This window comes from Balaenoptera ricei, chromosome 17 (genome assembly GCF_028023285.1).
Source record: "Balaenoptera ricei isolate mBalRic1 chromosome 17, mBalRic1.hap2, whole genome shotgun sequence".
Taxonomy (NCBI): domain Eukaryota; kingdom Metazoa; phylum Chordata; class Mammalia; order Artiodactyla; family Balaenopteridae; genus Balaenoptera; species Balaenoptera ricei.
In genome coordinates, this window is record NC_082655.1 from 32,010,628 (window position 1) to 32,036,243 (window position 25,616).

At 35.7% G+C, this 25,616-nt stretch overlaps 1 protein-coding gene across 1 annotated transcript in view; it reads right to left on the reverse strand.

Moving 5' to 3' along the window:
- ZFPM2 (zinc finger protein, FOG family member 2) overlaps positions 1-25,616 on the reverse strand; it is a 459,876-nt gene that overhangs the window by 345,165 nt on the left and 89,095 nt on the right. The window contains exon 2 of the mRNA XM_059902062.1: positions 12,263-12,421. Within this exon, the coding sequence (XP_059758045.1) occupies positions 12,263-12,421 (159 nt within the window). The remainder of the gene's footprint in view (positions 1-12,262; positions 12,422-25,616) is intronic.

The window sequence follows — 25,616 nt, forward strand, 5'->3', positions numbered from 1 at the left end:
TAGGGGATAACATTTATTTCTTCTGATAAACCCTGTTTTTTCTACTGCTTGACCATTGGAATTACATATATCTTATTCTTTCATTTTCTCTCTCTACTATGGTTTATGGGAAGCTCCGATTTGCCTGCAATGCTTCAGCTTTCAAAGTATTTATCTTCCTCTCTTCTGCTTCCTCTCATCATTGCCTGTCCTTCACCCTATGACCATTGTCCTTCCTGATCTCTCTGGCTCATACATCTCTCTCCTGGGTCAACTCCTTCCACAGTCCCACCACAATCCGTGTGCTCACTAGTCTCTTGCTAACCACTTGCTGTTCCCTCTGTCTGGAACCCTACCACTTCTTTTTACCTAATTAATTCAGCATTAGATACCAACTCAAGTGTCACATTCTTAAGAACGCTTTGACCTTCCTCACTCTTTCAAACCACCCTGTACCACTTGTGTGATTATTTTATTAATGTCTGCCTCCTCACTATAAGGTAAATTCCAAAATAGCCAGGACCTTCCCTGCATTTACTCACATGGTAATCACAGCATGTCCCATAATGTCTGATATAGTAGGTGTTCAATAAATATTTATTGGATTGCAAAAACATGCATGTGGCATGGACTGACTGCCACAATGCTTACCCCAATAATCAAGCAAAGATGAATAAAAACAATGCCCTTTGCAAAACTGAAAACCCTCCATAGTAACAGAACTTAGAGGTGGGCATGTGGCCACCTAATAATAAAGACCACATTTCCCAGCCTCCCTTTTCTTGAGGTGAACCACTCCTTAAGACTAAGTTCTGGACAATGGATTGTAAATGGGAGAGTCCTGGGGCAGCTTCCAGGAACCTATTCTTATAGCTGAATCTAATCCTAATGAAGTTTTTCATATCTGTGGGGGGAAAAAAAGAAGTATTGTAGGTTACGTCAGCCCTGTCCAAACTCAGATCCATACCCAGCTTCCACCACCAGGGATAGTCCCAGAATGTTATCAAGAGACCCATTCAAACTCTTCTTACCACAAGGTCTTCCCATAGCACCTCCTCCCTCAGGGCCAGCAAGAGGTCCTTGGTTGCTGATAACTCAAGAAAAACAGAGATAGCACCCACGGCATCACCTAGATTTTCAGATGTGTGTGGGAGAATGTTTTCCCCTCTCTGCTTTAATTTTTAACACAGTGCTTTCATGAGTATTTATACTCTCTTTAGGCTCAGGGCAACTTATCCTAGAATGATAACAGATTTGAAATTCAGATATCTACTATAAATGCCAAAACATTTTAGGAATCTTATTCAAGGTTTTCCAAAAATTAGGAAGTTGAAACCAAACAACATTCTTGATCATTGCTGTCTCCCATGAGATCATCCATATTTAATGAAGGTACTAACAGAGGTCGATTCAGGCCTTGTGAGGCCTGAAGTTTATTCAATTTGAGAGGCCTCTTCTTAAAAGAAGAGTGCAAAGTTATAATTACAAAATTAGGTGCAGGGCCTTGGAAGGAGTCTGTGCAAATGAGGAGTTCTGAAGCTACACTACACTACATCAAACTAACTAAACAATTGATAAATTTAAAAGGTGAATGAGTAGATTTATATTTTTGGCAATGATAAGTGTGAAGACAAGGTACGCATTTTACATAAACTTTCAAAATTCATTCCATTTACTAATTATTTGATTTTTTTAGTGCCACTTTAAAAGTTCCCCAAGATAAACTGCCAGTATTATGGAGAAAACATCATTCTTTTCTAAATTGGGTTTTCCTTAGGATATTAGCTATCTTCCCTGTTCTTTCTTATTATCAGTGTCACTCTACATTATTGTAGAATTGTTTCTTGTTGAGTTACTGTATTGTGGTATTCCCTTTTAGCAGTCAGTCCCTAGGACAGGATGTAGGAGCACAGGACACAGGCTTAAATGAGGCAGACACATGCTGGTGAATAGTTTCCATTCTGGAGTGATGCACATTACCATAAGGAAGCTTGAGAATGAATACACTGCTTCTTTAATCAGCCCAAACTTAACAATTCCTCCACTCCATATATATATACACACACACACATATATATACACACACATATATATATACACATATGCATATATATACATATTCCCTTGCCTCGCTTGTACATATGTTTTCCTTCCTTTACTAGATGACTGTATCTTTAAGAAATAAGAACATTCTTTATATATTCCCCTTTCTGCCTCTGTACATGCGTGGTCATTTATAGGCACTCATACATACCGATTCTTATACAACTAGAAACAGGTAACATAGGTTTTCAGTGTTAGTTAACTAGTCTGGACCATAATTTGCATTGAAAAAAGGAAAAGATTATCTAAGACCCAAAATACAGTGTCTTGTGCTAATTCTACAGCAAGAACAGAAGCTACATCAAATTCCATTATTAAATAGGTAGGGGGGAACAAAGTGTTTTATACATCTGTTCTATAGATTTCCACCTTGATAAATCTCTATCTTTAAAAATAATCCTTAAAAAGACCTTCCCTTCTCACTGTCAGAAAAATATAATCACAGCCTACTGTCTGTGCAATTCCACTTTCCATCTCTGCTATGTGGGTAAGACTTGGTAAAGATACAGCTACTGTCAAGTTTCAGAACAGTTCCTTGTCTAATCTTTTCTACTTCTCCAGGTCTTTGATACAGAACCTGTTAGCATGTATTGCTTACTTTTCCAGTTCCTACGTTTATCTCACGTCCACCCTTACCATCTGCTGCACTGCATTTCCTTCAGAAAAGGGAAAAGTTTTCACAGTGCCCAGAGCTTTCGCTGCAAACAATGCTCTCTTCTCCTCTTCCTTCCTTCCTCTCTCCGCTTTTTATTTGGCCTTATTTTGTGTTAAGGTCAAGCTGTTTTAAAGAGTTCACTTTGCAAACATTTCTACAGGGCTGAAATTCCTATCCAAACAGTTTTGATGGATTTGTAAACATCTTGCCATTTGTTACTGGCTTCTGCCCAAGTACACGCATTTTGGGTTGTCCCCAGTCTTTTGAATTACCTGAAAACAACTTCACAAGAAAACAAGCAATGAGAAATTGTGGCTTATTTCATGCCACCAAATAAGGGTAACATAATCTTCCAGTTAGTATAATGAATCTAAAGCGCTTTCAATATAGCCCTCTCATTATATCAAAATGCCAACTCTACTTAGTGCACACTGGTTTATATTGACAGAGTCTTTAAAGGAGGACCAAAAGGAGAGAAATCTTTTAAGTACACCCCTAACTTATTTACTTTATCCTTTAAAATGTCTTGTTTTTATGTATGCCCTTATCTTGACTGACACGTCGTCATGTGTAATAAGTGTTAAAAATACCTTGAAAAAGTGAGTTTTATACTTCATACAGGCTTCTTCCAATGTGTCCATCTCCTTCTATAAGGATTACATAACGATGGACATCAGAAAATGAAATTAGCTCTCTATCTTCATAAGTACAGTAACCTAGGTTTGAACTTGGCATTAACCTTTAGGAATTTTGTGACTTTGCCCAAGTTACTGAACCTTTGGAAGTCGCAGGTGAAAACAACATCCACCCTGCAGGACAGTAAGTTGATTAGAGGTGATACATGTACAGCAAGATGTCTGACTTTCAGGAGCAGTCACCAAATGGAAGTTGTTATTACCATTATTATAATTGTTATAATTGGTGTGTAGTCTCAGTGCCAATCTCTGGAATCTCATTGAACTACTAAAAGAAGCCGAAACGGCCATCTGCATTCGTTATCAGTATTTGCTTCATTGGTGTAACACATTCAGTTATTTTGACTTGACCTTTTAAGAACAACAAAAAACTGATTGACTACATTACTATAATTAAATTCATCTTACCGCAGTTCTCCACATTTCCCTTTACACATTCTATGTTTAGCACTACCAGAGGTAAAGATTATCCCATCAGGTAATGGAAGGGCAAATGCTTTAATACTGCCTGTTGCTTCTCAAATGATAATCAAAACATTGTGAGAAATTTTACATACTAACAAGAAACTATGAATTTTATATTAGAAGATTAAAAGCTTTGAAAATCTTATTTGATTTAAACCTAAAAAATGCTAGTGCAGAACCAAGAAAATATTTTTAAATCATTTATGATGTTTAAAAATAAAAAGCAGAAAAGGCATGGCTACTTCCAAGAGATCAGTTTCTCTAAAATAACATTTTATCTCAAATTATTATGGGACCAACAGTAGGATTCAAAGTTGTCAACCACATTAATTCCATATTATTAAAATAAATTAGCTTCTCAGGCTTCCCTAATGCTATTCACACTTGTAATTTTCTTTAAATAGAAAAATAAATTAAGAGTTAGTAGATGTAAATGATTGGCAAACTAGTGTAGATCTGCATGAATTGTTTTATATATTCTCTTAATTTGAGCAACATAAAATTGAAAACTGTATTTTTAATTTAGAATAACTATTTATATAATTACTGCTTGACCAAAACTACTTCCTTCAGGAAACATGGGCTCTTCATTCTACCCAAAATACCACTGAGAAAATGTAGCAATAAAAGGGCTTAAAAATATATAGTTTCCCTTTATGGTATTCAGCTAAAATCAATGATTAATTAAATAACTAGATTAAAAGTGAAAAAGTCAATCAATAATTCAGATGTCTCCTAATACACAGATGCTTAGCTTTACATATATAAAATAACAGGAGATTAAATAAATTCTTACTTTTCTCCTGAATTTCAACATTGTAGGTAAAACAACAAACTTACACTAAATTTTATAGGTCAAAAAATGTTCTCTCACTTGCAGAAACCATAACCACAAAAAAGACAACTTCTCTAAATGGTAAAATAGGGTTTTATATTAATTTTCAATTTTTATTATAAACAATAATAATGTTGATAAAATAAAGATATAACTAAAACAGGCAAATATCTCTTAACATTTTACATAGTCAGGTAGAAGCAGAATGAAATACACTGTATTACAATATGAAATTGTTTCATAAATTATAATTATGTAATTATATATTTTATCAAGTTTTACTATATCTAAAAAATGCCTTTAGCAGATTGCACAATGGAGATTTGTTAATGGTCAGCTCACAGAGAAAACAATGAATTTAGTTCATCATATGCAAAAAAGCAGTATATATTATCATACATGATTCATATAAATGATATCATCATGACTCATTTCAACATTGCATAAAATCACTCATGATAATTTTGTTGAAATTTTTATAATGATATATCTGGGATCAAAGTTAAGGTAAACAGATAAAGCTTGATCTGACTCTTACAAATAAAATACTAAGCCATGGACAAAATTTGAACACCCTCTGGTTCAAAAGAAAAAAAAAACCAAAAAATGAGAAAATGCTGACTTTCTGTAAGCACAAATTGCCTTCAAATGCTCCTTCCTTTTTTCAATAATTGTGGCTTAAGAAAAAAATCAAACTGCTCCAAACATAACTATGTTTTGGGGATTTTAAGATGGCCAGAAGAGTGACACCACAATGTCATAATGTTTTCTTCCTTTTTCCAATCTTATGAGATAAAAATAAAAGTAGGACACCATTACAGCCTCTATTTCTATGTTCTAAAAAGAATTACTTCCATTTTGCATTGTTGGATGAGTTATGCAAGAAAAATTTAATGATTTTTAAATAAATTTTTAAAAAAGACATACTGGATCCAGGAAAACAGACGGTTTGCCAAGGCACAGTAATGTCATGTGGAGGGAGGGGGAGGTGGCAGAGAAGGGAAGGGAGGTCTGTGCCAAGCAAAGCTGGGGGCTGTTCAATCAGCTCTATCAGGGCTCCATCAGTGTCTCCACTGCAGCCAAATCCAGAGAAAACAAGGAGTCAAAGGTTCAGGTCAATAAGCTTAAACAGCTCCTCCAGCAAGGTAAAAAACAAAGTCATATTGGCTTTTCTTTTTCATTCCTTCTCTTTGAACGCCCTGGTCCAAACACACCCTGGAAATGTCAATGTTAAATGCAAGAATTTAAAAAGCTCAGCTTCTTAATCCCGTTTAGAAAAAGGAACAAAGTCGCTGGTACAGGTCTCCTTCCTTATTGAACTCAAAGAGAGTACGGTAGAGCTGCCTTTTGCAGATTCTGATTCCAGTTCCCCAAGCATCAGAGGAAGCAAAAACGTGTCATTAAAGGCATAAATGAGGAGGAAAGAAACCAAAGTGACTGAAAAGCATTTATGAAATATTTGTAAATATACTTTCTGAACTAAAAAAATAATAAAATGAAAAGAAGAAAATAGGAAACAAAATAGCATGAATGTTTGACACTGGATCAAGTGAAAAATAAGCAGTTACTACTCCCACAACCAAATCTTCATGAAGCTGTGGGTTTTTGTTCTTCTTCTTCTAGTATTAAGAATCTAGATAATATTTTTGTTGCTTTACTTAACATGGAATGGAGACAAATGCCAGTGATCCAGGCTTTAATTTATTACAGTCCAATGAGAAATATGGTTTTTCCTCAGTTATTTCTTAATTTTTAATCAAAGCTACAGAATGACACAAATGATAGAAAGAAAGGAAGGAAGTGGGGGAGAGGAACATTCCAATGAGTCTGGCAACTTATTGGCAGGAATAGTTAAGCACAATGATGAAATGATTCTGATTCTCATGCCTCCTGTTCTATCTTTCTGATTCAAGGATGTGAAAATTTATAGAGAACATATACCCAGCTCTGGTGTTGTGGAAGGGAGCAAAGTGACTCATATCAGCCTCAAACACCCCCAAACTGTTCTTCCGTAAACTACATTAACGAGCTACGGATGAAATCTCATCAAGCCTTTGGGTAAAGGGATGATTCTGATTGGAGTTATCTGTATCTCCTGACAGCTTCCCCAATTCACTTCCCTCCATTTCCTGCTTTAACTTTTACTTTCTGCAGACCTTTCTTCTCTAGGTATATACAAACTGTGTCATGAACATGCCTTTTCTCCCAGTTATACCTCAACTTCTCCTCTGTGGCTCACCCAGGCCTTCCACAGTGGTAAGAATCCAACAGATTCCTAGAGCTAGAAGTTCCACAGGTATGGCCGCACCTCTCTTACTCCCCCCAGCTCTCTGCTGTCTTCTTCTGGCTTCCTGCAACATTAGCCTTATAGGTACAGCCAACTTGACTCTGGAGTACTGGAAGCTCACTCCCTTCCCTCAGGTCTCCACTCAGAGTTCACCTACCCTATCATCACTCCTTATAAACTACTGATAGCATGCAGTGCACACGCACACAATGGTGTTCTATCACCCTGACTGTGTTGTTTTTCTTCATAATGTTCAACATCACCCGTCATATTATACAATGCGAGTTTGATTATTATCTCTCTCTCATCTCAAGAGTAGCGCTGGACTTTTGTCTACTGCTGTATCCCCAGCACCAGGAAGAGGGTCTGACACATAGCAGATGCCTAATATATGAGTTGAGTCGTATTGAATTCAGTCTATTGAACAGAACTGGAAGCTTCTGCCAACCTAATTAAATATCTGTTTATGTTTGCTTTTGGTTTGGTATTAATTACTTCTGGGCCTAGAGCTAAATCCAAGTCTGAGTAACTCAGGCTCTTTTCTAAGTTCTTTAAGATGCTTTGCATTTTTCTACTTTAAAGTTGTTTTAAAAGAGAAATATGACTTTTACTTTCTGCATATTACCAGGGTCAAATCTTTTTGAATGTGGTGAGAACGCCCATTGTTACACTATATGTTTCCTCATTTTATGGCTTTCCATTATGCCCCTCTTTTTCAACCCTAATCTTTCCAGATTGAAGAGCTCTAACATTAATTCATCTCTCTAGGTAAAGCACTGCACCCAGTGATTTCTCTGACAATTCTCCATATCTAGATAGTAGGACTAGAAGTAAGGTTTGTTTTTCTTCCAAAATCAACTTTGATGACATCATTTCCCTTTCAGACTTTGTTTAGAGATGATGTCATCAGAGACCAGTTTGTAAGGATCCTTGGTAACTTTTCCAGAAAATCATTATTGATAACTCAAAGTTCACTGACATGTAGTTTCTTTGGAGGTTTTTGTTTGTTTGTTTGTTTGCTTGTTGATAGCATTACATTCTAATAGCCTAGTGATACTGGCCTGACAATTTTCTTCCTGTTCACATATCCTGTGACATCCTCCTGGAATGTATCCCAAGACATGTTAATTTACTTTAGTTATTAACAAACTTGAATATTGCAGTGAGGAAACAGTCTTCCAAATAATTAATAATAGTAAACCCGCTTTAGAGCTGCTCCAATATCAGCCCCACTATAAAACTTACTGTCTTTGAGTTTATCCAAGAATTGTTAATGTATAAGAGTTCCCACCTGCCAGTAGTGACATAACTAAAAGCTCCCCAGGTTGCTTTCCAGACCACCTATATTTCAATTTACATTAGTTTGCTTAGCTCTAAACCAATATTGATGTACTTCCATGTTTACTCTATAAACCAGAATAAAGGCAGACGAAAGTCACTGAAGCAAATAATCCAGTACCACAGGAAATGTGTAGCACTCATGGACCCAGCCTTGATGTCTTCGTCATCTGCAAATTCAAGGAAATAATTCTTGCTTGTTTCCTTCCTCTCTGAGATACGGTAAGGCAAGATGCCAAATGATCTAAACTCACTGCACCAAAGGGGATGATGCAAATTGAAAGTATTGCTTTACACTTTGCTAAAATTCTTAAAATCTAAAAGTATCAAAGCAACTTTGAAATATCATCTTTTTATAAATATAATTCATTTTATTCATTTCAAAGATGAAAAATAAAAAACATAAAATATGCAACTAACCCAAAGTAAAAAGTGAAACAGGAATCTGCAACAGAATTGTCAGATTCATATTTTAGGCCTGAGACTATAACAAGGTTTTATTAAAGTGATCTTTTCCATTTTTAATTGTGATTATTTATGTTTTAGATTTGTATGATTAAGAATTCTACACATTTAAAGATGACAAAATTCTGACCAATATTTTTTGACATTTCCGTGGAATATTACATTATGAGAGCGATTTGGGTCGCATTTAATCACATTTTATAATATAACTAGCAACTTTACTAATATTATTAGACACTTTGAGACGTGTGAAAAAAAAGCCTTCCCATTTGACAAGAGAATAGATAATATCCATTTGGAACTGAGAAAAATACCACAATAATAAGAGTCATTCTAAACACTGAAAACATCCTGTATAATGTAGAAGGCTCAATTTCAAAAGGAAGAAGTAACTTTTACCTATGATAAGCTATGTCTCTACAGAGTAGAGATTTTTCTTTTCTTCTTTTCTAAAAAGGAAAGTTACAATAGCATAGATTGCTTTTATACAAAATACAGTTGCTAAAGTATAAATGAAGATATATTGTAACTATATGTGTATCTCAGTACTCTTCTCTGACAATGTGTCAAAATACCTTGTTTGGAAAACAAGATACTCTAACCATGTTTTTGCGATCTGAGTTTTTAAATTCCTATCCTTTGTTTGATAAGAAAAAAGCATTTGATGTTCAAAAATGTTACCCCTGGAACCCAGTAAAACAACTGTGTCATTGCTAGATTTTGATCATGGCTAGATCTTTAGACAAAGAAACTTCCCAAGTAATCCAATTCATTTTCTTACATATACTTACAATTTTTAAGTTGTCATAAATGATTGAGAATATGTGCAAAAAGTATGTTTCATCAGTAATCCCAACTTAAAAATATTTTTCTTCAGAAGAACAATTTTTACGTGCTTTTTCAATCATGACACTGGCATCATTAACCATTTAAATACTTATACGCTTTTAATGCCTAATCTATCTTTTTCCTTGCAACTGGCAAGAAAACATAATTATGTGTCACTGAGACTAATATGTAAATTTCTGCAGAAAGATTAGATTCTAATTTTCCAGAGAGGAAATTTTCTCTTCCTATTATAGTTAATCAACTTAAATGAAAAATGAGGAATCCCTGTATGACCTCAAGGGGATGCAATTCATATCAAAGAGTTGTCTTTCTTTCACACCAGTTCCTACTACTTCAGTGGGAATTCCCTGGTCTCACATTCTATGAGAGTAAAATAATGAAATTCTTTTCCTATTAAATACGGCAACAGTGGTTTGAAATAGTAATAGTAGTATTTATGCTAAAAAATATTATGTGAAAATTAGAATTCTTATTTCCACCTATCATTGCTTTCTAGTTTCAAACTAAACATTAGAGATTTGTACAATATATAGTATATTAACTAATTATATATTATTTAATATATTATCTATATCATATATTAAATATTATTTTGATGTATTTTTCAACTTTCCAATTATTTATCAAAGTTAAAAATATCCACTAAACAATGTTCTTAATAATTGTAGTTCAGTTCTTTTTTTTTGTTGTTCCTCAAGGCCTGTCATTATTTTTCATGGGTTAAGACTCTGTTTAATATAGATGGAGGTTATTATTCTGGGACCATAATTATGTAATCCTGTAATAAGCATCTGCCATAAGTCTATTTTCTTTCAAGAAACTACTAACTTAAAACTTGGAGTTCTATTTTCTTAAATACAGGCCATCACCAATGATGATCCCAAAATGTAAAATACACCTAATAATAACTATTATTACTGCCTCCCTGGATTAATAAGTTGACAAAAATGTCTGAATCCATACACTCACTCTTTTAAGGACAAGGACAAGAAGAATAAATGATACTTTCTAGCTACTGGTTCCTTCCTTTATTGTAATCCCACAACATAAGGTAGGTACTATACAATGCACTAAAGGATATAGTTCCTGATAAAGATGGAAAATGGGATGTCTTCAAACAGATTTAAAAACTCTTCCTCTCCAGCCAGCTCTAATATGTATTGCTGTGGGTGTGTAGCATCAAGAAATGGTTCTAACAACCAAAACAACAAGAGAAAATATTAATTTGGCCTGAACTCTGAGTGACTACTCACTAAGAAGGCCTATTTGGTCCATACCATTCTTGTTTTCAACCAAAAGTCTCTGATGTGGGGGACAAGGACCATGTTACAAAGCCATCGTGAGGTCTTCAGGAGTTAATGGTCAAAGTTTTTCTGAACTTCAATGTATCCAACTGTTGGTGCTGCCATTCCATTCCCACAGTCTTAGGGCAGGGAGTTCTACTGACCACACGGATGGGAACTGGCTGGCTTCTTTTGTTTCTAACACACCAGAATCAAGAGAAAGTTATACTGAGGTTTTAATAATATGTATCAAATGTATATTTGGCGACTGAGGCATGCATATTAGCAGTTTTGGGGGAAGCTATATCAGCATTCTTGATTTCAGACTGCCAATTCACATCATCACGTTCACACAAACAGGTAAAAAAATCACTCCACATAACTTCTCTGTCTGCCTAAAAAATAAAAACGGTGCATTCAGAAACACAAACAGACATACAGACATACAGTCATGCCCTCTGGGAAACAGCCACGGTAAAATCAATAAAAGTAGCTATTCTAAACCAAGGAAGTGATCCAAACACTTGTGAAATTATACATTGGTGCGGGAGGTAAAGAAGACCCATCTCACTTGCAGAGGCAAAACAATCAAATAAAGAAATTAAAAAGAATCATAAGACACCTTAAACTCATTTTTGAAAAAAGCAAGTTAAAAATGAGTATACATGCCCAATGAGGACGTAGTTACTGGCAAGGCCACTTGGCTCCAAGTCAAGGTTGGAAATAGAGATATAGTGTCTCAGGTTCTTCTTCTGTTATAATGTTAGTATGTAAAAAGAATATCTAGAAGAGAGAAAGAGTGTGTATTTTCTTATTTGACAATATCTAAAAAAGCACCATTCTCAATGTTGAAAGTCAATGTCAAACAGTTAAGGCACTCAGTTTTCAAAAGGAATGAGCTAGAAACTTGGGTGGGGACTCTGGCCCATTCCCTTCTTACCCTCAATGGCTAATTCAGTGCCTTGCAAAAAACTGACATTCAGTAAATATTTGTTGAAAGAATAAACAATAAACATTAAATGGATTATAGTTATTTGGCCAACCAACATGAAAATGTTCACAGTTAATTGGCCAATCAATAGGAAACTATGTGTTTAAATATACAATATGATTTATGGATTATAAAATGTCTTTTATCCTTCAAAATAATATTGTATGTTTAAAAAAAATCTTGTATGTATTTGCAGACTGTTGAATTATGTATAGCACACTCAGCACTCTTCCTCCACTCTATCAGTGCATTTTTCAACTATACGAAATCATCTGAGTAAACAGACTCACATATCGCGTCCAGCCATTAATGATTACCTTTGTTACAAAAGTATTCCACTTCTTCACAGCTCAGATTTTCAGGCCCAAATTCTGTGGAAAAGCTTTCCTCCAGTGGAAAGTCCCCTTTTGAGGTGATGTCTGTTTCCTCTGATGGACATTCTTCCTCTTCCTCTTCAATGGCATCTTCTAGCGGCCCTTGAAAAAGAACAGGGACACTGTACCAAAAAACATCCAAAGAAGAGAGTGAAATAAAATCCTTAAATAGGGTCTTTTTGATTAAGGTGGTGAGGAAAATGTATTCTATGGATTGGCCATGTAGTATCAAGGGTACTCACACAAGATAATGTCACATCCATATCAACAAGTAATGTTGACCTATGATAAGAAGTGGAAGGAAACCAGGTCCTGAAGTTACTACACAGAAAGCAACCTCCATCTCCCATCCTTCCCCACCCCCAACTCGAAGCCCAAAGCTTGTTCTTTTATTCTCTCCTAAAGAGCAAAACTGTGCACTTTATGTTCATTTGTTAGAATTAACTGCCTGGTAAAGAGTACAAGTCTCTTTTACACTGTTGTACAATTTTACCTGAGATTTTAATAAAGATTTAGAGTAATTGAATGCATTTTAATTGAACTGAGATTTTAATAAAGTCTATACTTTAAAAAATCCATCTTAAGAGTGGATTCCAAGAAAAGATTTCATTATATGTGTTTGAGGCTTGAAGAAAAATTACATATTTCTCTCCCTGATGAAAGCATAACCCTGTTCATGATTAATTGAATTTTTTCTGAAATGAAAAGTAGTTTTCTAATGAAAAAATGTAATTTGTATTTATGTGATACTTTTTCTGTAATAAAAATACAACTTCCTTAGGGTGAATGAGAGTGAGGTGCATTACATTAATGGACCTATTTCATTGAAAGGAAAGGGAGGGCTATAGTTGTTGAGATGGATCTGAAGTGGACAACGTGGGAATACCACACTGCCGATTGTGAATTTCCGACTGCCCAGAAGAATCAAAGTATCCGACTCATTTTACTAAGCGGAAGACCACATTTGCTCCTAAAGAAGCACTGTAGCATTTCTTCCAAAGAACACAATTATGGTAATTTGTACTAATTGTCACTCATGTCAGCAGTCTCATCAGACAGGCTAAATACTTAAAAGGCTTAGGCAGTCTCTTTCTCTTACTTCTTGGAAATGTGCTAGGAAATTTTCAGGACCAAAGCAGAAATTTTATAAATAATTTAAAATAGTGAATTTATTACAATCTTCACATATGTGTGAGCAAACAGGAATAGGTACATACAGCTCAGTGATATATGGGCTGTTTTCCCAAAAGCAAGTTCCCAAAGGGCTGAATTCACATGACACATTTTCATGGAGAGAATTAGTTGCTTTGGATAGAAATTAAGGGACATCCAAGAAAAAATTCTTACAGAGTTTCTTTGTGCTTTTTAAAATTTATTTTTTCTTCTTTTCTCCAAAATAACAAATGTTAAGGAAGAAAGAATGTCCTAATTCCAAACACTCTGGTAATGGGTTGGGGTTTTTATTCCACTCCAGGTGGAGCGTTAAAAAACCATAGATTCTGTTTTAACACAAACCACATTCAAAACCATGGATCTCATATTAGGTTTTCTCTCTCATTCATTATTTCAAGTAATGTATAATCTTTCACCTTTTAAAACAATTATGTCAAGTAGCAAGACATGCAAGGAACATATAAAATAGTAATAAGGTAAAAGATTGCAATCACTAAAACAGTTATCTGAATAATTCTAATTATTAATTGCGAGTCTAACGAGGAATAAAATAGAATATCTTCCATGTTTTTATTTTGTTCAAGCAACAATTTTAATAAAAAGTTTGGTCAAAAGAAGACACCTAGACTGTCTCATTTGTGTCTCATGTAGGACTTTCAAAGCACTTTCTTATATAATCTTTAAAATAACCCAGTGAGGTAGGTAACTGAACAATTATTTAAAATATTCTGACTTAACGAGTTGGCTCCAACAGTATAATATTAAATTAAAACTTCATTAGAAATTAAATGGAAAATCTCATGTGAAAATCTGAAAGAAAATAAACCCACAAAGCATTGATATAGACTTAATAAAAGTCTAACCAAGCCATTCACATATACACACATGTCAAAAAAGGCTTGTATATCACATATAACTTTTTATCAAAGATTATAAGATCTTAATTGACAGTATATTATTCTATATTCCAGGGGCTGTTTTATTTTATGTTGGCTATCGATTTGAAATTCAAAGCATGTAATTGAAAAGAAGCACTTATTTTCAAAAACAAACTACAAAATCCCAAATAAAAGGTAAAAAAATTATTGAGCTCATTGTTCAAAATACATGAGATCTCATTGTCGATATTTAGAACAGGCTAGAGAAAGGTGATTTAATAATTGCTCCCAAAGCACGTGTCAGATTGATATAATGTACTGTACTTTAAAATGTCTAACCATTTCTTTAGCCATGCTATCAAATCAGGCTCTGGCAAAAAAGATTTCTCTTAAAATGTATAGTATTTATGGTTTAAGATTAGATCTCACCCTACTCTCTATATTGCATGTTTCTTTAACTGGAAACCTTACAGATAATCGGTGGCTATAAACTAACATTTTAAAAGGTAAGAGACACTTGAAGCACAAGTACAATTAATAGCATCAATGAAGGAGGGAATGAAGGAACCTCCTGTGTATGGATTAGTGGGCACAGAAGTCCACTTCAGAAAAATCACCACATGTAATTTGACACAAATAATAATATCTACTCAGAAAAGGCTTACGACTGAGCTCTATGTGCCCTCATGGAGAAAATTACTTTTGATTGAGGCCACTTGGCAGGCAAGTGTAAGGAAATCTGAATTTCAGCTCTTCAATTGCCTTTGATTTATAGATATTCAAACACACTCGCGAGAATGAATAGTCAATGTTTATATATATAAATATTTACCTGATTTTAAAAATGCTAATAATTAGCTGTACAGCCTAAAGCTATGAATACAATGATGCTGTATGTCGGGCCCATAACGCTGTTAATCATCTCTCAGAATGTAGAGGCATCTTTTATACTGGATGAATAATAAGGATTACTGGAAGATTCTGGTGGGTGCAAAGTAATACTTCTGTTTTCAGAAAGGGAGACAACTGGGTACTCAGGAACCATTTGAATTGACCACAGCTACTTCTGCCCCCCAAAGATAAAGCTGAAGCTAAGAAGTGTCATGCAGATTCACAACACCTGACAATACCGATCACCCTCCCAATGTGCAATAAAGCCTTAGTTATCCAGTACCAAAAGCGATATTGCAAAAGCTGGGCCTATGTGTGGGAGAATTTTTCATCTGGTGGTTGTTTCAGTGATCTGGAGTTGGTAAAGGACAAAAGGAACGTTCAAGATTAAGTAGTCCTACCCTATACAAAGGTAGCATAATCACTGAAGAATTGGATTTGTATGGTTAAGAAGCACTTCCCAGATAAATTAATTTATCTTTGAGGAGTATCTACTCCCCAGATAAATAAATTTATGAGAAAATTATTGCTATGATTTCAGATGGTTAAAGAAATCCCTGAAACCCATCCAAAACCACTGGAGGAAGAGCTAGACGACAAAACAAACAAACACAAAATATATCTCCTATATTTTGTCTAGTGAAAAAATATAGGCGATATATAAGGATTAAAAGAAAAGGGAATTAAAATAAGCAATACAAGGAGGATATGCAAAAAATGATAAAGACCAACATCATAAATATTAAATCAAATATACATGTCTTTCAACATATGTTGTCTTGATAAAAAACTTCCTACCTTGGTAGCTTACTATAAACTAGCCTAACCCTCACTTAAATGTCAGACTGTCTTTGTTCATATAAATTCAAAGCACTTCAGAATGAGGCACCCAAGAAAGAAATTAAATCCTACAGAATTAATATACGTCGTCAAGTATGAGGAAGGGAAAGAAATGCCAAATTCTATGGTTCTGATGCAATATCCCCAAAAAGGGTTTCTTTCTCTTAAGCACTCACTGGCATTAATTTATTATAAATTATTTTAGTTAGGTTTTGCATGCTTTTTGATTAAAACAAGACAAACACGTTGCCACAATGGAACTATAGAGAGCATTCAGTCTCCTCTCCATGCATTAATATTCTGAGCATTCTAGAGGCTGCACAAGACTAGCCACCTAGCAAAATGAGACTGTTTCAGAATACTGGGCAGCCTTGATTGCAACTGACAGGTGGGAAGAAAGTCGAATTAAAATATTATCATTCCCAATAATTGCAATAATCCATCACAGTGTGCTCAGAAATTCTGCTGGGTGAGTTTCCTCCAAAAATACACAAATATTCCCACACCTTTTTATTCTGGTGCTTCTTAAGGTATGCCATTTCAGATCATTTTTTATATCTGATAGTATTATTAATATTAAAACTTACATCAAAAAATTTTATTAAATTATTTTACTCATGTACAGAACAAAGAATACGTGTGATGAAATAAATTTCTCAAAATATTAATGAATTAATGAAAATGAAAATGGTGTATTGTCTCCAAGTTGCCAGCTCCTGTTTTGTGCTCCTTGAAAGTTGTTTGCAAAAGATCCACTCAGATAAAGGAATAAGAAGGTATGTAAAACCTTCTAATATATACAAAACAATAGAGATCTCCAAATCTGACAATTTAAGCAATAATATATACCATGCTTTAATTATTACATAATAATTGGGCCACATTTATCATGTAATGCTACCTTTCAAAAAGTAAATATGAAAATATAAACTAGGAATAGATAAATTCTGGTTTACGTTTAATACGTAATACACAAATATGTCAAAACTCTATACAGGTATGCTGTATGTTAGCTGATAGGTAAGAGAGAGTTGATATAGAATTTTACATTCTAAACTTATGTTACATTCTCTACATGTGATAGAAATGCAGCAGTAGACTAATATTTAAATTGGATGTCTTGTTACCAAATCCTCTGTATTCTAGCCTTATATCTCTTTGTTAATTTCAGGATGGTATTCATAAAACACAAAACATAAAACCTTTCTAACAGGAAAGATTATTAGTTTCATATGTTCTGTACAAATATGGCCTGTTTGTTCAATTAGAAATGGAAAATAAAAATGCAACTCTAAATTAAAAAGCAGAAAACGCAAAAATGCATCCTTCCCCATCTCATTATGGAGTAGGAACATTTCTATCTTTAGAGTACTAATACCTTTTTACTAACTTTATCTGGGGCATATTTTGCAGCTCCCAGTAGTTCCTCTCTTAGAGTTTTCAGCTGCTACACTCAGATTCCTTATAAATCATAATTATCCTGCAGGCATACCTCAAAATGCTACTCACTTGGTTCCTATTACATTTGTCTCATGCATATCCCACAGAGCCATTTAATGACAAGGGGCAGGGAAGAGGGATGCTCTTTGGACAGTGCAAATCCATACTCACTCATGTAATTGAGCTTAACAGCAAGAATAAAACCTTATTTCTGTAGTATAAAATAGTAGTATTTTAAACGAGCAAGTTCTTCCTGCAGTCACTCACTTTTAACAATAGTTGCATCAGGGGATCTAGTAGGAAGGAAACATTTTTATTAATTTTTCTCTTATCTGCCTGAAGAATGTTGATTTTTTTTCATTTGCGTTTGTTGCCTGCAGGTAGCAGACCAGAGAATCACATGGTAGAAATTCTTCTTTTTGATTAATTTCTTTCCATGTGTTAGGTTATTTCTTATATATAATTGATTTGGGGCTTTGCTCATAGCTGTGCATCATTTTTATATCTGTACCAACTGCTGTCCTTCAATCTATAAAGTTGAAGGAAATTACCTGAATTTGTTAAGTTTATTAAAAATGAGATCTGTGAATATTTAAATTGAGTTTTGAAATGTTAATGCAAAAAAAAGATATTAGAGAATTTTTAATGGAGGGTTCAATTTGACCATACTCCATTGTAAAAAGAAGAGAAGAGGGTCAGGTTTTATTCAAATTGTTTCTTTAGGGGAAAAAATGAACTCTTTGATTTTATAAAAACAGAGTAATATTCTTTGCTACAAGGTTTTTGGCAATTTTTATTAGATGGCAGTATTAACACTTCTTATATGTAAATCTGAGAACACTTTAAATTCTTTAATTTCTTTCCCCTGAAATGCTTTGTTTTGGGAACTTTCAAATTAAGTGAATAATGCTAACAAGAAAATAATTTTGCTTAGAACATATGCAAACCCAGCAAGCAGCAACTAATCTTACATAGTAAACATTGACATCACAGGAAAAACAAAGTCAGATGAAAAAATCCAGATAAATTTGAACCAGAATCTCTAATGACTAATTTACTCTCAGGCATTGAAAAAAATCAGTTCATTAATAAGTGCCTTGTGCATTGACCCAAGAAGTCAGTGACAGAGATGTCATTGAAATCCACATATTTTGTAATCAGGTCTCAGTCCAGAGCCCCATAAAGCTTACTGAAGACGGTAACTCTATCATAAAGAAACATGAAAGTATATTCATTACTAAAACTATATATTTCTTATGATTGTGATGTATTTCAATCATAAAATGCCCTTAATTGGTAATAAGTACAATAGATGAAAGTCTGGTATATTATTTTGCTCTCTTTATGAGACTTTCATGTATTCATGTATTTATTCATTCATTTGTTATTCATCTAACCAATATTTACTGAGGGTGAAGCACGTGGCAGGCACTGTGTTGGGTGCTGGGTTAATAGCAGTATACAAACAAGGTGGATGGCCCCAGCCGGAAGTGAGCGGATAACTGGGTGAAGGAGACAAACTTTATGCATATAATGCATGCAATTTATTTTTTTAAAAAAGATACTCAATTTTAACATAAGGAGGGCAGGAAAGGCTTCTTAGATATCTTAAATTCCAGTTATTTGTACATTTTTCTTTTTCCTCTGATATAATTCTATCTTACCTCCATTTGTGACGGGAAGGAGCAAGTATGGTACCTAGCATTTAACCATGTCATTTAATTCATAGTTATTCAAATAAGAATTTTTTAGTTGAATTTAATTGTCATAAAATTGAAGACTGGGCTTCCCTGGTGGCGCAGTGGTTGAGAATCCGCCTGCCAATGCAGGGGACACGGGTTCGAGCCCTGGTCTGGGAAGATCCCACATGCTGCGGAGCAACTAGGCCCGTGAGCCACAACTACTGAGCCTGTGCATCTGGAGCCTGTGCTCCGCAACAAGAGAGGCCGCGACAGTGAGAGGCCCGCGCACCGCAATGAAGAGTGGCCCCCACTCGCCGCAGCTAGAGAAAGCCCTCGCACAGAAACGAAGACCCAACACAGCCAAAAATAAATAAATAAATAAATAAATAAATAAAATTAAAAAAAAAAAAATTGAAGACCAAATCAAGGAGGATAATACTAGGTCAATTATTTTAAAAGGTCTAGATGCATAGCTTTAATTATTACTAATTATTAGGTTGGCCAAAAAGTTCATTCGGGTTTTTCCCCTATGGAAAAACCCGAAGTTTTTAGCCAATCCCATATACTGTTGGAGGAAGTTTATTCTGCTATCAGTCCTTTCATGGTTGTTCAAATCAGGTGCCATCTACCCACCGCCTGCCAGCAGTTTTCTGGGGGACGTGGAATCAGGCAAGCAGAAAAATTTCCCCAAAGTGAATCCTGCTGTCACAACAAAACATCAGGTATTACCCAGAATATGAAAACAGTACATTAGATTTTTAAAAGCACTATCAGTCAGAAAAAAAAGGATTTGAACCTATCCATGGAATCTCTTAGATATGATATGTGGGTAATAAATATTTCTTAGGTGAATTAATCAAAACATAATTTTATAGACGTACAAGAAAAAACATCCATTTTCTTTAGAAACTTCAAAGCACCATCAAAATATAGCTAGTATTCTTATCTAACAAACTAAATTCTGCAAAACTAGTTAATAATATCCTACATAGTTATATAACAAAATTAAATTAGTATAAGTAAAAGAGATGTTATTTTTTATAGATTATCTTATTTAAATGGAGATATGAAAAATAGGGGGAAAGGGGAGCCTGTAGTCTTCTGACTCTAGAATGGATATATATTTCTTTCTCTTTCTAGAGCAAATCAAAGACAATGTATATATTGATTTTTTTAAAACTCCACAATAACAACAAAAGCACTAGCCAAACAACAGATACTAAACAAAGGATTCTGATTACTAGTTTCTTAAACAATTTCATAAGGCAAAGATGAATCAATATGGTCCTTAAAAACATTCAGTATGCATTTGTCTCATAAGCAACATATCTGTGTCTTATGAAAATATACAGCAAGCATATGGCTACATGCAGAAAATAAAGGAAAAATATCACCTCAAAGATTTGGGGGAATTTTTTTAATTACAAGAGAAAAATCAATAAAAATATTTGCATCAGGTTTTGGGCACTGTATATATAAACTTTTTTTTTCTTCTTAATAAAATTTGAATCTGATAACCCCCACCTCATCACATAGATCAATTTCTCTCTACTTATTCCTTCAGTTTAATAACACCCTTTCTGACCCTGCTTTATTAAAATGATTCTTTACATGTGCAATTAATTACTGACTGAACCTTCTAAAAACACATTTTGTAAAATAACTGCTCTCAAAATGATGCCTGATTTCACTGTCTGACTACAGTTTGACAGCAAACAGTGGTTCTCTAAATGTCATCCCTGGACCAGCAACATTAACGTCACCAGAGAACTTGGTAGAGATTCAAAATTAATTGTCAAACTCCACCCCAGATCTGATTTCAGAAACTCTGAGGGTGAGGTACATCAATCTGTGTTTTAACAAACCCTGCAGGTGATTCTGATGCATGCTCAAGTTTGAGAACAACTATGCAGGAATATAAATGCTAGAAGTTACTTTGTAACAGTACAAATTATATTTTTTGTTATCATTTAATAGAAACAGTATAATATTTTGCAATTAACACAGGCTCCATGGAATCAGACTCCCCAACTTCAAACTATACCACAAAGCTACAATAACCAAGACAGTATGGTAGTGGCACAAAACCAGAAATATACATCAATGGTACAGGATAGAATGCCCAGAGATAAACCCACGCACATATGGTCACCTAATTTACGATAGAGACAAGAACATACAATGGAGAAAAGACAGCCTCTTCAATAAGTGGTGCTGGGAAAACTGGACAGCTACATGTAAAAGAATGAAATTAGAACACTCCCTAACACCATACACAAAAATAAACTCAAAATGGATTAAAGACCTAAATGTAAGATCAGACACTATAAAACTACCACTTGGTGTCCCTAGAAATGGCTGCCCCAAATCTCCGTTTCTCATACTTGCACTTCTGTGCAACTAGAAGGGCTCCAGAATTAATGAACTGTTAAAAAGAATAAATATCTTGCTTCAAGATGGTGGAGGAGTAAGACATGGAGATCACCTTCCTCCCAACAAATACATCAGAAATACATCTACATGTGGAACAACTCCTACAGAACACCTACTGAATGCTGGTAACTCCCCATGTACCTGGGTAGGGCAAAAGAAAAAAGCAAAAAACAGAGACAAAAGAATAGGGACAGGACCTGAACCTCTGGGAGAGAGCTGTGAAGGAGGAAAAGTTTCCACACACTAGGAAGGCCCTTCACTGGCAGAGATGGGGGGTGGCGGGGGGGGCGGGCTTCAGAGCCACGGAGGAGAGTGCAGCAACAGGGGTGCAGAGGGCAAAGCTAAGAGATTCCCACACAGAGGATCGGTGCTGACCAGCACTTACCAGCCCGAGAGGCTTGTCTGCTCAGATGTCGGGGCAGGTCAGGGCTGGGAGCTGAGGCTCAGGCTTCGGAGGTTGGATCCCAGGAAGGGGACTGGGGTTGGCTGTGTGAACACAGCCTGAAGGGGGCTAGTGTGCCACAGCTAGCTGGGAGGGAGGCCGGGAAAAACTCTGGACCTGCCTAATTGGCAAGAGACCATTGTTTCCAGGTGCGTGAGGAGAGAGGACTCAGAGCACCACCTAAACGAGCTCCAGAGATGGGCGTGGGCCACGGCTATCAGCGCGGACACCAGAGACAGGCATGAGATGCTAAGGCTGCTGCTGCAGCCACCAAGAAGCCTGTGTGTAAGCACAGGTCACTATCCACACCTCCCCTCCCGGGACCCTATGCAGCCCACCTCTGCCAGGGTCCCATGATCCAGGGACAACTTCCCCGGGAGAACACACAGCATGCCTCAGGCTGTTGCAACGTCAGGTCAGCCTTGGCCGCCACAGGCTCGCCCCGTACCCCTCCCTCCCCCCGGCCTGAGGGAGCCAGAGCCACCTAATCAGCTGCAACTTTAACCCTGTCCTGTCTGGGTGGGGAACAGACGCCCTCAGGCGACCTACACACAGAGGCAGGTCCAAATCCAAAGCTGAACCCCAGGAGCTGTGTGAACAAAGAAGAGAAAGGGAAATCTCTCCCAGCAGCCTCAGGAGCAGAGGATTAAATCTCCACAATCAACTTGATGTACCCTGCATCTCTGGAATACCTGAATAGACAACAAATCATCCCAAAATTGAGGCAATGGACTTTGGGAGCAACTGTAGACTTGGGGTTTGCTTTCTGCATCTAATTTGTTTCTGGTTTTATGTTTATCTTAATTTAGTATTTAGAGTTTATTATCATGGATAGATTTGTTAATTGATTTGGTTGCTCTTTTTTTTATATATAAATATATATATATTTTTCCTTTTTCTCTTTTGTGAGTGTGTATGTGTATCCTTCTTTGTGTGATTTTGTCTGTACACCTTTGTTTTACCATATGTCCTAGGATTCTGTCTGTCCATTTTTTTTTTTTTGTACAGTTTTTAGCGCTTGTTATCATTGGTGGATTTGTTTTTTGGTTTGGTTGTCCTCTTCTTTCTTTCTTTTTAATTTCTTTCTTATATTTTTAATAATTATTAAAATTTTTATTTTAATAACTTTATTTTATTTTATTCTATTTTTTTTCTTTCTTTCTTTCTTTTTTTCTCCCTTTTCTTCTGAGCCATGTGGCTGACAGGGTCTTGGTGTTCTGGCCAGGTGTCAGGCCTGTTCCTCTGAGATGGGAGGGCCGAGTTCAGGACATTGGTCCACCAGAGACCTCCCAGCTCCATGTAATATCAAATGGCAAAAGCTCTCCCAGAGATCTCCATCTCAACGTGAAGACCCAGCTCCACTCAACGACCAGCAAGCTACAGTGCTGGACACCCTATGCCAAACAACTAGTGAGACAGGAACACAACCCCACTCATTAGAGAGAGGGTGCCTGAAGTAATAATAAGTGCACAGACACCCCAAAACACACCACCAGACACGACCCTGCCCACCAGAAAGACACGATCCAGCCTCATCCACCAGAACACAGGCAACAGTCCCCTCCACCAGGAAGCCTACACACCACACTGAAGCAAATTTAGCCACTGTGAACAGACACCAAAAGACAACGGGAACTACAAACCTGCAGCCTGTGAAAAGGAGACCCCAAACACAGTAAGTTAAGCAAAATGAGAAGACAGAGAAACACACAACAGATGAAGCACCAAGGTAAAAGACCATCACACCAAACAAATGAAGAGGAAATAGTCAGTCTACCTGAAAAAGAATTCAGAGTATGATAGTAAAGTTGATCCAAAATCTTGGAAATAGAATGGAGAAAATACAAGAAACATTTCACAAGGACCTAGAAGAACTAAAGAGCAAACAAACAATGATGAACAGCACAGTAAATGAAATTAAAATCCTCTAGAAGGAATCAATAGCAGAATAACTGAGACAGAAGAATGGATAAGTGACCTGGAAGATAAAAGAGTGGAAATAACTACCACAGAGCAGAATAAAGAAAAAAGAATGAAAAGAATGAGGACAGTCTTAGAGACCTCTGGGACAACATTAAATGCACCAACATTCGAATTATAGGGGTCCCAGAAGAAGAAGAGAAAAAGAAAGGGACTGAGAAAATATTTGAAGAGATTACAGTTGAAAACTTCCCTAATATGGGAAAGGAAATAGTCAATCGAGTCCAGGAAGCACAGAGAGTCCCATACAGGATAAATCCAAGGTGAAACACGCCAAGACACATATTAATCAAACTATAAAAAATTAAATACACAGAAAAAATATTAAAAACAGCAAGGGAAAAACTACAAATAACATACAAGGGAATCCCCATAAGGTTCACAGCTGATCTTTCAGCAGAAACTCTGCAAGCCAGAAGGGAGTGGCAGGAGGTATCTAAAGTGATGAAAGGGAAATACCTACAACCAAGATTTCTCTACCCAGCAAGGATCTCATTCAGATTCGACAGAGAAATTAAAACATTTACAGACAAGCAAAAGCTAAGAGAATTCAGCACCACCAAACCAGCTTTACAACAAATCCTAAAGGAACTTCTCTAGGCAGGAAACACAAGAGAAGGAAAAGACCTACAATAACAAAGCCAAAACAATTAAGAAAATGGTAGTAGGAACATACATATCAATAACTACCTTAAATGTAAATGGATTAAATGCTCCAACCAAAAGACATAGACTGGTGGAATGGATACAAAAACAAGACCCATATTTATGCTGCTTACAAGAGACCCACTTCAGACCTAGGGACACATACAGACTGAAAGTGAAGGGATGGAAAAACATATTCCCTGTAAATGGAAATCAAAACAACGCTGGAGTAGCAATTCTCATATCAGACAAAATAGACTTTAAAATAAAGACTATTAACAAGAGACAAAGAAGGACACTATATAATGATCAAGGGATCAATCCAAGAAGAAGATATAACAATTGTAAATATTTATGCACCCAACATAGGAGCACCTCAATACATAAGGCAAATGCTAACAGCCATAAACAGGGAACTCGACAGTAATACAATCATAGTAGGGGACTTTAACACCCCACTTTCACCAATGGACCGATCATCCAAAATGAAAATAAATAAGGAAACACAAGCTTTAAATGATACATTAAACAGGATGGATTTAATTGATATTTATAGGACATTCCATCCAAGAACAACAGAATACACTTTCTTCTCAAGTGCTCGTGGAACATTCTCCAGGACAGATCATACCTTGAGTCACAAATCAACCCTTGGTAAATTTAAGAAAATTGAAATCGTATCAAGTATCTTTTCCAACCACAACGCTATGAGACAAGATATCAATTACAAGAAAAATACTCTGTAAAAAACACAAACACATGGAGGCTAAACAATACACTAAATACACTACTAAACAACCAAGAGATCACTGAAGAAATCAAAGAGGAAGTCAAAAAATACCTAGAACAAATGACAATGAAAACACGATGACACAAAACCTATGGGATGCAGA